Source organism: Globicephala melas, chromosome 5 (assembly GCF_963455315.2).
Source record: "Globicephala melas chromosome 5, mGloMel1.2, whole genome shotgun sequence".
Lineage (NCBI taxonomy): Eukaryota > Metazoa > Chordata > Mammalia > Artiodactyla > Delphinidae > Globicephala > Globicephala melas.
The window spans coordinates 119,996,869-120,010,072 of NC_083318.1; the positions used below are offsets into that span (position 1 = coordinate 119,996,869).

Here is a 13,204-nt window from a genome sequence, read left to right on the forward strand (position 1 = left end):
TATCATTTCCTTCCAGTAAATGTAAATGCTCTCCCTCTGAAGTTCCTGTGGAAATGGAATTCGGTGAGAGCGTGGGGCACTGGCTATTACACCTCCCTCTACTGTAAGGGGGAACGAGGACCACTCCATAGATGCCTCTGTTGCTCATACCCAGTGGCTATGCAGGTTTACAGCCTTGACTGAATCCATCTCCACTTTCACTTTCTCTTCTGTAACAGTTTATAACGGAGAACCAACAGAACTCCTATGTTAACTTTTAGGTATGCAGTTATCATAGAATATGGAATGTTTAGGATATGTTTTTTCTTCTCTTTTCTATCTTTCTCCTTAATATCCAGGCACACTAACTCAGAGATTCTATAAGAAATTATAGAGTCGCCATGATCATCAACTCGAAAATAAGTATCTAATAATCAGGAAAAGTACACACGTTTGCAAAATAATATACTCAGGCAATTCTATATAACCTATGCACTATAGCTTTATATAGCAGAAAAGTATGCAAAGGAGAAAGGTTAAGGTTGATTAGACACTGCACCTAGAGCAGTGGTTCTCGAGCAGGCACTTTTGCCCCGCCAGGACACATGGGAATGTCTGGAGACACATTTTGGTTGTCACAACTGTAAGGATGCTACTGCATCTAGTGGGTATAAGTTAGGGATGCTGCTAAGTATCCTACAATGAACAGGAAAACCCTCCAAAGTATAAAGTTTTCTCACCCAAATCCCTGGCTAGTTGTATCTATCCCACCGCTTGTCTTGCAGCCTCACAAGTAGTGCGTGCTTACTGAACTACTGCCAGATACATGTACAGTTGTGAAGATCCTCCTGGTAAAGATACACACTGAGAGCAATTCCTTCCTCTGCCTAAATTTTACAGGCAAGAGAGATTTAAAAATCCATTTGTAAACCAAAAGGTCACCCTCAACTATCCTCTGTGAAAAACACTATATATTAAAAGTGATATTGGGGGCTTCCCTGGTGGCGCAGTGGTTGAGAGTCCGCCTGCCGATGCAGGGGACACGGGTTCGTGCCCTGGTCCGGGAAGATCCCACATGCCGTGGAGCGGCTGGGCCCATGGGCCATGGCCGCTGAGCCTGCGCGTCCGGTGCCTGTGCTCCACAACGGGAGAGGCCACAACAGTGAGAGGCCCGCGTACCGCAAAAAAAAAAAAAAAAAAAAGTGATATTGGAAGAGCTCTGGGAAAATTGCCTCATGATTGACTCTTTCCCTCCTCCCCATCCTTCTGATTAAGAGCTTCAAAGATAAATAAAATTACTTCCTTTAACCATTACAAAGAGCAGAGTCATTTAAACTCTGAGTGAATGATGACAGGCTAAGAGAACAATGACAGTTTGTAATAGACTCTCTAAACTATTCTTCATTTTCTTACAACTGGATTAAATGCTTAATAAATATATGTTGAATTAGTGAATAAAAATATAATTCGGTGAAACAGTGAAGCTGTAGCTGAAGTTCAATAACAACTAATCTTACACATTTACATTTTGACTTCCTTTATTATTAGTTGTTTATGTATCTAGATTTCCCACTAAGTATTAAACGCCTTGATACAGAAACTATGAGTTGAGAAGAACATCTAATGTCCATTAGGTTGTTTTATTTCTATTTTGTAAATGTGAGGCAACAACCGCTACATGAGAAGGATGTATGAAGACTGAGCATAAATGGATATATAGTTTTTTTATTCGGTAACAAATTTATAACAAAGCTAATGTCATGTAGTTTTTAGTATCAAGAACTGTCACTTAGCCACAGAAGACTGGAGCAATAGGAGTAAGCAGTTCTTGAAAATACTGTAATTTATATTTTTTTGTACAGAGACAGTCTAGAAAAAAACTCCCAGTTTTTCTCTTAATGCTAATTCTTCAGTAATTATAATCAGTGTCAATGCAGATAACATGTATCTTTCAACTATCCTTATTACAAGTACACATGTATAGACACATACAATATTTATATACAGGACACACAGACACAGGTGTTAAAAAGATAAGTGCTGGATCTGACTCCCTAGTATCTGAGCTCCTCTCCCATGTTGTCCAGAGTTGTAATTCTCTGCGCCTTATCTCACCATTGTCCTCCTGTGTCCTGTCCCCTGGGTCCCGGCCCCCAGCACCCCAAATGCACACGTTCCATATAAGAGTTCAATAAGCAAGAGCCTGCTGTAGGATGATGAGCCATGGGTCCTTTGAGGACAGCAAGGCTCCTCTCTAAGAACCTCAGTTTCCTCACAGGCTTTACACTTTCTACCTAACAGGGTTGTTTGAGGATAGAGGACATAATGTACGTAAAGCACTTCGCAAATCTTTGGTGCTTAATAAATACTAATTCCCTTGTTTTACTGCTGAGCCTCTTTCCTCATTCAGATTCTAAAGGACTTGAGACCATAAGACTGTGGCTAAACACATCATATTTACCCTGCCTAATGACCCTTAACAGGAAAAACATCTTTCATTCCACAGGAGAGCTCGGACAGGAGACTTAAAATGCTAATACAATTGGTAGGACCAATACTACATAATATTCTCAAGAGGTAAAGAATCACAGGATTTTGTTTTAGATCTGGGATAAGAAAATAGAAAGGGCTGGACCTAGAAGTGGGATATGAGGAGAGGGAGGGTATAAAATGCAAGGCTGAAAACCAAAGACAAATTTCCTTGACATCACGATTTTACTGGAGGTCTGTCTTGCTGCCCTTCACCTACTCACAACACCAAACCAATAAGAAGACTGAGGCCAAAAGAATGTTATATCCTAAGAGGCACTCACACCTTAGTGGAAACTGAGTTGATAACCTTTGCCAAAGCCTTGAATCACTGAACAAATGAAAATGTTTATAAATTATGAAATTGCAATTATGGACTGGTTTATGTGCAAAACTGATAGCAATCAGTCTATGAAACAAGACATCACATTAGGAAAATAAAAAACTCAAATTACCTCAGCGGAAGATATTCCCAATTAAATAAAAAGAGAGAAAAAGAACCTGAAGGTATAGAAAAGGCTCGGCCAAGCCCACCACAGCATGTCATGAAGTACTACATTCCAAGCACCACCACATGTGGACGCGCAGTTGCTCAAGCAGAGGCCCTATGGTATTGCCAGGCTCTCTGTGGACCACTTAGATACATTTTCTCGTTCAATCTCTAGAGACTTTATGAAGTAGAGACCATTAACATGTCTGCATTTTGCACATTCAGGTACTGAGGTTTAGTAGTGTTGGATAACCCAGGCAAAGGCACAGAGTCTGGATCTGAATTCAGGCACTGAAGTTTTGTTTTTCAACTGAGGTTTGTTTTTCACTAAAACTCCAAAGAGCTGAAATCAAGCACTCTCTCAAAGACTTATTACAGTTTTAGGAAGTATACAACTAAAAAACCCTTTAAGATTATCAAGAAATAATAAAAGTTCTGTTAGTTAATGTTGAGACAATTTGTTGAGACTAAATGGAAATATTAACAGTTTTAAAATGTGTCACCTCTATTGCTAAGAGACATTTCTATTTAAATATTATAATAATCACGTGAACACTTCAGCTTAGGCACAGAGGCAAATGGTAGTTATATTTAAATGGTTCCTTTCTTTTGCTCCTAGGACATCAAATCTTCCAGAATTCACATGGAAAGATACCACGAACTTACTTTGACCTGAGGATAGGACTTCTTGTTCTTTTCACTAGATGCACCAGGGAGTCCGCCATGGGATGGGCCTTCACACACATAACGGAAACGAAATCCTCTCTGCAAAGGTAAACACAAGGTGAACAAGTTTGAGAAATACTTACGAAAAATTATAGGGACAAAGTTATACAAATTTCAAATGCTTGGTGTATTAAAGGAAAAACATAAACTGTGAAAGATGTAGATGAGAACCACTTTTCCCATAACCTTATTACAAACATTGATGGTAATTGATACTTGTGCACTGAGCTGTGGCTTAAAAGCCAGGTCCCTGGCCCTGCGGAACCTCTCCTGCTGTGCTATGTGGACAGTAACCTGCTGCAGAGTTTAAGCCTTAGACTCGACGTGCTACAGCTTGTTTGCATCAGCTTCCTCATCTCGAATTGCTGCTGCCAAGCTCTGAAATGGGCCATATGACTCAAAGTTAAGCTTCTCTGACTCTTGAAGGAATTCCTTTATCGACTCCGATGACAGCTGGTCCAGGAGGGCATACAGAAATGTCTTGTTAAATATATCGCATCAGCGTTGTAGAACACACCCTACGCTAGACCTCACATCTGGTCAGCAACTCTTAACAGCTCAGAAGAGAAGAGTTTTAAGATTATCGCTATTATCAGCTCCAGCTGGACATGTTAACTGACATGAATAAATCCAAAACTAGATAGTCCCTTTATATATTAACTCAAGAACTTTATAGACATAGTAAATCGATTAAGAATTAGCTAGAAGCCTTTACTATGTGGGCTGATAAACACCTAAGTTCTATGTTTTTTTATCTATACAAATAAGGTTAGACTAGACCATACTCAAGATCTATTCCAGTTCTAACATTTTATGACTTGCAAAGCTAAAAATTATAACTGTGCATATTTGTATATGAATAAAACAAGAGCACTTATGAGAATGGCTCTCATCATCATATTAAGGGAGCTTTCAACATTTTCCCTGAAAGACTCAACTTTATAACGATGTCAAACAATTTGTGGTAGTGTTAGTAGTTTTAATTATACAGTCACTTGACCAGATGGTTTTCCTATTTTCAAATTCACCCTTCAGTGAAAAGAATATGTTAATGCACTTTAAGGAACATCCTCACCTTTCATTTATGTTATTGTGGGGTTGACTTCATATAAACACTACTGGATCCCTAGGCATCAGAAGCTTCGAACACCCACTACTTGGTGGTGAGGGCTTTCTCCCTTGCACACTGGACAGTGGAGCCCAGGAAACACGAAGGTTTTGACAGCTTCGAGCTCACAGACCAATGTAAAATTTCTGCCCTCCTTAGATTGCACTGCATTTCACTATGCCTCACAGGGTCTTGAAAAGCAGTCTGAGAGGTCCTGGTACCCTGAACTAATGAAAGCACCTGAAATTGTTTCTAAATTCTGTGAGAATTTTCTAATTTCCAAAGAGAATCAGTCTAAAGCATATTTAATGGGACAAATAAGGCCTGAAGTAAATTCCTTAGTCGGGGAATCTGCTTCAAGTCACACATGGGTCTGGTGTGTATGATCAACTCATCAAAGTGGCACCTAAAACAACTCTTGCAAATGGCTCCTCGGGAGATCCCAAACCTAAACACCTGGGAAGCTTTTTGAGGTTAGTCATTTGGAGGCAATTATCCTCTGTTTTGCTTCTCACAAAATTCAAACTAAAAAAAAAGTTACAAATTCAGACCTATACCTTTTATAGACAAAGGCTGTTGACTTCTTTTATTTTTTTTCCGGTACGCGGGCCTCTTACTGTTGTGGCCTCTCCCGTTGCGGAGCACAGGCTCCAGAGGCGCAGGCTCAGCGGCCATGGCTCACGGGCCGTTCCGCGGCATGTGGGATCTTCCCAGACCGGGGCACGAACCCGTGTCCCCTGCATCGGCAGGCGGACTCTCAACCACTGCACCACCAGGGAAGCCCAAGTTGACTTATTTTTAATAATTAAGTGAAATTTCTAAAAGCATGAAAAAGCAACAGCGTGTGTAACAGCCTCCAGAATTGACTAGCCATAAAATAGGGATTTACCTGACTGTTAATCAATTTAAATACAAGTTCAGTTTTTAAATAATATTAGATAATTAGCACTTAATGATATGCAACAGAACTGGATACGCTAAAAATTAGTAGTCTATGCTGTGACTCATCTCTGTCAGAGCTGGGGAAAACTGTGGCAGAGACCCCAAAGACAAAAGAACATTTTTCTAGATTTTATTTTTTAAACTTAATAAATTAATTCATTATCTTTAATCACAAAATTCCTTCAGGACAATTGGAAAAATAAGTACTTATACATATACTTTTATATCTTACTGGAAGTGGTTTCAAATAGAATATGAGTAAAGAGACATGTCTTAATAGCTTGCTTATCATTTAAAAAACAATAGACATTATTCATGGTTGGATAAGAGTATTAAACTTCCATGCAAAGGAATGTCTAACTTGAGGATAGAAATTTATTAGTTTTTTTTTTTTTTTTTTTTTTTAAGAAAGCTAGGATGTCTTCAAATGCATAGTCTGGATGCATTTCAGATTCTAAATTTTTGAGATTAAAGGTTTGCCAATCCACAGCCATTCATCTCAGTAACTCCATTTGCTTAAAATGAGTCATCAACCTCAAAGGCAAGGCTATAACCATCCGGTCAGAAAGTCTGACTTAAATACAATCTTCTTACTTTCACTGGAGTCAGACATCAAAATATTATCAGTTTGGTAAGCAAACACACTGATTTACTCAGATAAGCTTTTACACATCCACAAATAGCGAATTAAATTTTGAATTTTGGACTTATGTAACCCACCCTTCAAATAAATCATAAGTATCAATTTTTCCTTGTGACTACTGGACCCATAGTAAGAAACTGCATTTAAAAATTCTTATTGTAGCGCTATGCTTATGAAAATGGATATTTGAAAAACACATTTTACCTAGTATGCAAATAAAGTTTAGTTGATTTCTCAGTTTCACAGACTCAGAAAATTTTCCAGGGAGGCCAGACTACTGCCTAGAATGTTAAGGGATAACCTTCCACTGGGAGGGTCTTTGAGAGAGTCAGTGGCCTCCTGTGGGAACTCACCACTATGGAATTGGACACGGAGGTAAAACAAAGTCATGTCAGCAGCCTGTGGGGTCAGGGTGTGCCACCTGCAAGCGACTAAAACAACGGCCTCAAGTCTCACGTGGCATTCCTGTCCCCACACCAAAAACGTTAACCCAAGTTCAACCTCGTAAGGATAGTCTATTCGGTCATAGTTAAGATATTTACATCCTTTACATCTTGACCAAAATCCAAATACATATATAAGGCCAGGATTAGAGTAACCACAACCATGCTTTATTTAAGTTCTCGACCCAGTTAGCATTTGTTAAGTGTTACACTTACTTGCCTGAGCTACTAAAAACATTTAGGAAAGGTATTGGATGATATAACTCAAGAGAGCAGGTACACTCATCCTCAGTCTCACAAAGATGTGCTAATAAGCACATCCATTTGGAGATTTACCGACTTTGTCCTCATTTTGCAGAAGACTATACCATTATTTCCATCCCTCAATGACTGAAATCTCCTATAGGCAAATATTAGAGATCCTCTTCCCTCCTCTTTGATAGCACTGGTCCCATACAATTTCTAATAACTATTCACCCATGGGGGCATGGTGAGGAGGCCACTTCAAGCCAGGTATCCTCTATAGAATCTAGTAGTAAGAAGAAGAGCCTGATAAAATAAAATGCTCCTCTCCTGACTACAAAGAGACTGAGTCCAAAGCTAACACCAGAGAGAACTCAACCGTCCATTCTAATACTTTCTCTACACCCTACTGGTACCTTTAGTATCTTAGGTTACATGTTTCAAAGACAGAACAGAGAAGGCTGGAGCTCCAAAGGAAGGAGGAAGGCTAAGAAGTACTGCATGTGCAGGGACATGTTGATGGACATAACTCAGCGTACATGAACTGCATGCATGTGTATTCCCTTATAAATGAAAATGAGTGGAGATAACCTATGCCTCTCCTAGGAGTGGCTGGTAAGCAAAGTTAGTAGAGATCGTGGGATATCAAGGATCTCTAATTAAGTTTTACAGAACTACATACTGAGGCTCAGGAGAGTGTGAAGAATGACTAAGAGAAATGTAAAGTGGATGAATAAAGTTGTCATATAATTTGTCAGGTTGTTGATCTTCTAGATAAGGTACTTCCTTTGTAAAATTCATTTATTATTTTATTTGGTGCTTGAGATATTAATATTAGACTTATGGATCTAACAATTAAAGAGAAAGTCCCACCCCTTTCATCTTCTTACCTGTTTAGGTTGCTCTAATATTTGAAGGTATGGGCCATCTGCTAAAAACAAAACAACAAACAGAAACCAAAAGAAACTGTGAGGCTTCTCAAATTTGGTAAAAAGAAAAATATATACATATAAAAGAAGTAAAAAAACTGAAATTATGTTTTTAAATATAGGCTTCAAATAAATGTTTTAGCTAAAATTCCACAAGGATATATCTTCCTTGTTTGAATATTAAATTTATCCTTATTTTAAAAACAGTTTTACACCGTCAGAGAGAACCACACTATATAAACGTCTTGTTGAATGGTGATGGCGCATTGCACAACCCGACAAAAGGCATGATGTCTGGCAAGGATTAAGGCGTCAACAGCCTTCACAATCATGTCCACTAACAAAGCATTTTTTAAATGACACAAATACCAGTTAAAAGCAGCAACCACTTCCTGGGCACTATGAAATTTTCTTTTGCCGTCATATCATTAGACACTGATTTCCATTCTTCAAAGAGAATGTGCTTAATGTGAAATTACAAGAGACTGAGCTAGTGCCTACACGTGAAACACACAGATAACGATCTCAGGCTATCCGCTTTTCCTTACACTAAGTTTTTGGTTCCTTTCCAATACTCAGAATCCATAAGTACTGCCCTCATTCCTTAACTGGCTAGCTTGTTCCTCCTCCCTCCCAAATTTAATTTGGTCTCTCAGACATGGTAGATTCTTATTAACTCACAGCTTTTGATGTTTGTATACAACTTTTGAATACTGTGCTCTCATATAAACTCTGTTCTAAAACAAGCATTTTATAAAATTCTGAAAATAATTTAGATAGGTGCATACCAATTAATTGTTATAAAAACAAAGAATACTAGAAGCTTAATCCATAGCCTGCTATACCTGAGTTTGGAAACTCAAAGGAAAATCAGAAGCTCTGACAGTATAAATTCAAATTTATTCAATATGAGAAAGTCCCTAAGCTTCCCAGCTGGTTTTTATGTCAACAGTAAAATAATCCATAGCTCTGCAATACATAAAGGCTCATGGTGTTTCTCACTTGTTTGAATGTAAATTAAAATGGTACTAAAAAAATTCTAGAATGCTTTGGTGTCCATTTCAACCTTCACTGTCTCTAGGACAGAAGTTCAAGACTTATTTTAGATAAGTATATTTATTAAGAAAGCTAAACTTTCAGGTTGAAATTAAAAATAAACTTTAACTTGAGAGAGGATTTATTTTTACCTTTTCAGTATTATGATCAGTCAGGATAAGGCTAGAAAACTGTAGGAAACTAAGGTATAATTATTTCCTGTTATTATTCAAGAAATTTACAAGGAAGTCAGTTGAAAAATGACTGAATTTGAACTGAAACATACACAAGAAAAAAGGGTAGGGCCTGACCAATGTAGTATAATTTAGGTAACTTATCTTCTCTTGTCTGTATGAAATTAATTCCTGGATGTATTTAACTACTTTTAGAAAAGAAACTGTTAGAATTTTAAAATTCCAAAAAATGGCTAGAATTTAATTTCTGATAAGGAGATAAAACTGATTAGAAAAGGAAATATTTTCACACTGCTAATATAAAGCCTGTACAACAATATAATAAATCTATTCATTAACATTCCCTCTAGAAAGCTAAATGAACTTATGAAGAAGAGAAGTCTTTAAGAAAGCAACATTTGACAGCAAGGTCCTACTGTATATGAATAGCACAGGGAACTATATTCAATATCCTGTGATAAACCATAATGGAAAAGAATATAAAAAAAGTATACATATGCGTAACTGAATCACTTTGCTGTACAGCAGAAATTAACACAACACTGTAAATCAACAATACTTCAGTTAAAAAGAAGAAGGCAACATTTGGATGCCATGGAAGATATAGAGGAGCTGGAACACATTTACAACAAACTTCAAGTCTCTCATTTCTTATTAACTCTTCTAAAAATACTTGAAGTTTTGCTATTATTTTTGCTGTATGATTTAATTTCCTTTAAATATGTGAAATTTTAAGGTTTGGGAATTTTATTAGTGAAATGGGGCCATTTTTTCTCTTTCAGGGAACACACTCAAACATTAAATCAACTAGAAAATTAGATTTGATGTGCATATATTTGTTTTAATGCCAATTTTCCTTGGCCGCATTTCTATGCCATGAACTGACATCCTACAGCATAATGTTATAGACCTAGCAGTCGTGCCATATCCGATAATTTTCCACAAGTAGCAAAACTACTAATGGTTTTAGATTTCAAGAAATATAAAACAGTCTACATGAAAATTACAAATTAGTACTGGTTTATATTACCTCTCTATCCCTCTAAAATGTGAATAAAACATCCATACATCTTGGTTTATAAAAACTGAACTATGCCACTGCAATGCAGAGGGAAAGTATGTGACAATAAAAATGATGAGGTAATAACTGGAAAATATGATTTTGAGGTATAATTATAAAAGTTTTTCTAATGTTATGGGCTAAATAATTCCTATAACATGAAGCTCTGACTACAGAATATTTACTGAGATAGTTCTTTTGATCATCTTATTTCTATCGCCATAAACTTGATGAAATAAAAACACTAAGAAAGCATCTGCATCAGGATATTGTTTGGCATCTACAAGGCATTAAATGGAATATGCTTCCTGAGGTCAGAACCTTTCATGTTTTCAATAAAGTATCAGTACCAAGAAAAAGACTTTGATCCTCAGAATAAGAAGTTCACAGGAAACACAGAAGCTACCAAGACATTTACTTGTTCACAGGAAGCTGACCTAGAGCTTATACTGGACAGCACTTGAGGAGATCTCAGGTACAGTAGCCTACAAAATATGTTTTGTGGGGTAAAGAGAGAAAGGGCTCAGCAGCACACTTCGTGAAACTAATGAAGGTGAAGGTACAGCAGATTTACTTTTTTCCCTTCCCATGAACTTCTAGAAATAATAGATATAAAAATGCAGAAAAACATCTGATCTAAAAAATGAAAAGTGCCAGAGTAACACCACTAATTTTAAATGACGATGATACAAATTGGATAAAGTCTCCCATTGAGGACAAGCAAATCCATGGTAAATAGAATAGCTGATGCCCACTTCAGTGATCGCACAACTCTCTGTTACATACAACTTCCAAAATTGACTCACATAGCTTGTGAACATCTGGCGAGTCCCCCGGTGAAGTGAGGAGCACATAAAAAGAGCTATCACAACAAGCTTACGTAAGAATCAATAAATAAAAACAGAGACTGAGTTGACTTTTTTTAATCGGCCATATGAGATTAAACAATTTGTTGATGGGGATAATTAATAGAGTCATGTTAGGAGGAAGGATGATCCTCATGAGTTTATCCAACTGGTCAGAACATAAAGCAAAAAGCTTTTTAAAAAGATGATTTTTCTACTGAGATGACTTTTATTATTTTTGTACAATTTATGTTCCCAGTGTCTGGTATACTGGCTGGCACACAATAGGTACTCAAAAGTGTTTTTGGAATAGATCTGAGGAGTTGAGACTGCCTCATGTTTGCCTGGGACAAAGGAAACAGGAGTTATAAAGACACCAGAGATAACAAGATTGGGTGAAAGGAAAAATCCTACATGGAGTAAAGAAATTCCTTTTGAGCTGTGCTAGCAGATATCAGCAACAACTGTCAGTTATACAATGGGTAACTGGGGTCAAACATGTTTGTGCAAACACAGTCCAAAAAAGTATACTGAAAGATTTTTTTTTTTATAAATTTATTTTTTTTTATATTATTTTTATTTTTGGCTGCATTGGGTCTTCGTTGCTACATGCGGGCCTTCTCTAGTTGCAGCGAGTGAGGGCTGCTCTTTGTTGCGGTGCAAGGGCTTCTCATTTCGGTGGCTTCTCTTGTTGTGGAGCACGGGCTCTAGGCGCGTGGGCTTCAGTAGCTGTGGCTCACTGGCTCAGTAGCTGTGGCTCACAGGCTCCAGAACACAGGCTCAGTAGTTGTGGCACACAGGCCTAGTTGCTCCGCGGCATGTGGGATCTTCCTGGACCAGGGCTCAAACCCGTGTCCCCTGCACTGGCAGGCAGATTCTTAACCACTGCGCCACCAGGGAAGTCCCAAAAGATTGGTTTTTAAAACATAAATCACCATTTCCTTTCCAGGTACCTCACTGACTTTCTAAAAGAATGTACAGAAAATCCTGAATTTAAAGAAAGCAAAAGCAAAATGACAGGGCAACAGAGATGAGGAATTTTCTTACCTGTTGGCAGTGGCATCTCTGGTGGAAATAATTCTGGATTAAATATTGTATGATTCAAAGGATCCAAATGAAACATCTATAAAAAGGAAAATTTAGATATTTCAGTCATTATTTTTCCAACATTGTATTAAAAATTCGAACTTGAAACACCTAAAACTTAACTACAGGAACAAAAACTAAAGCCAAAACCAAAAACCCGAAAACACTTCAAATCAGAATCTAAAAAATACACTCAGGAGACCTAGCTAAGTTCTCATATGTACGGAACTTTACAGGGGGCTATGTGACAAAGGGATTTCAGGAGAATGACCTAGCTGTAAAGTCCACAGAGGTAAGGACATGGTGTAGCTTGCTTACTGGTATATCTGCAGGACTCAGTGTACATTTATCAGAGTGGATGCTTAAATATTTGTTGAATTTATGATTTAAAGCTTATACTCTCTTAGAAATATAAGCATGAGAAGATAATCCTAGAAATCTGTATTTCTTTTATGATGATAAATAAACTCCTCCTCTAGCCATCCAACTTCAAGGCCTGAAAGAATTAGGTAGCAGCCCTAGAACAACTTACAGAAAAACTGAAAATACAACTTAGTCCAAAGAGCAAATAACTGAGCACTGAGCTCCCTCACTTTTTTTTTTCCACCTTTATTTACCTAGCACAACACAAAATACCTGGAATTTAGTGGGTGTGGCAGGCTGAATAATGGCTCCTCCACGGACATCCACATCCCAATCCCCAGAACCTGTGAATGCTATCTCATATAGCAAAAGGGATTTCGTACATGTTATTAGGGTAAGAATATACAGATGGGGAGATTATCCTGAATTATCCAGGTAGGCCCTATAGGAGGGATGCAGGAGATCAAAGTGAACTGTAGGAGATGCAACAATGGAAGCAGGAAGGTGGAATGATGGAAGGGGTCGCAAGCCAAGAAATGCAAACAGCCTCTAGAAGTTCAAAAAGGTAAGGAAAGCTTTCGGAAGGAAT

General features: G+C 37.7%; 2 protein-coding genes across 4 annotated transcripts in view; one reads left to right on the top strand and one right to left on the bottom strand.

The window, feature by feature from the left end:
* Positions 1 to 13,204, top strand: part of MANBA (mannosidase beta) — a 589,447-nt gene that overhangs the window by 227,638 nt on the left and 348,605 nt on the right. The window lies entirely within an intron of this gene.
* NFKB1 (nuclear factor kappa B subunit 1) overlaps positions 1 to 13,204 on the bottom strand; it is a 122,307-nt gene that overhangs the window by 81,875 nt on the left and 27,228 nt on the right. For 2 of the 3 annotated variants that reach the window (XM_060299752.2, XM_030845108.3), the window contains 3 exons: positions 12,214 to 12,289; positions 7,994 to 8,034; positions 3,665 to 3,763 (listed from right to left, as the gene is read on the bottom strand). In XM_060299752.2, coding sequence (XP_060155735.1) covers positions 3,665 to 3,763; positions 7,994 to 8,034; positions 12,214 to 12,289 — 216 coding nt within the window. The remainder of the gene's footprint in view (positions 1 to 3,664; positions 3,764 to 7,993; positions 8,035 to 12,213; positions 12,290 to 13,204) is intronic. The other variant, XM_030845109.3, reaches the window with a different exon arrangement.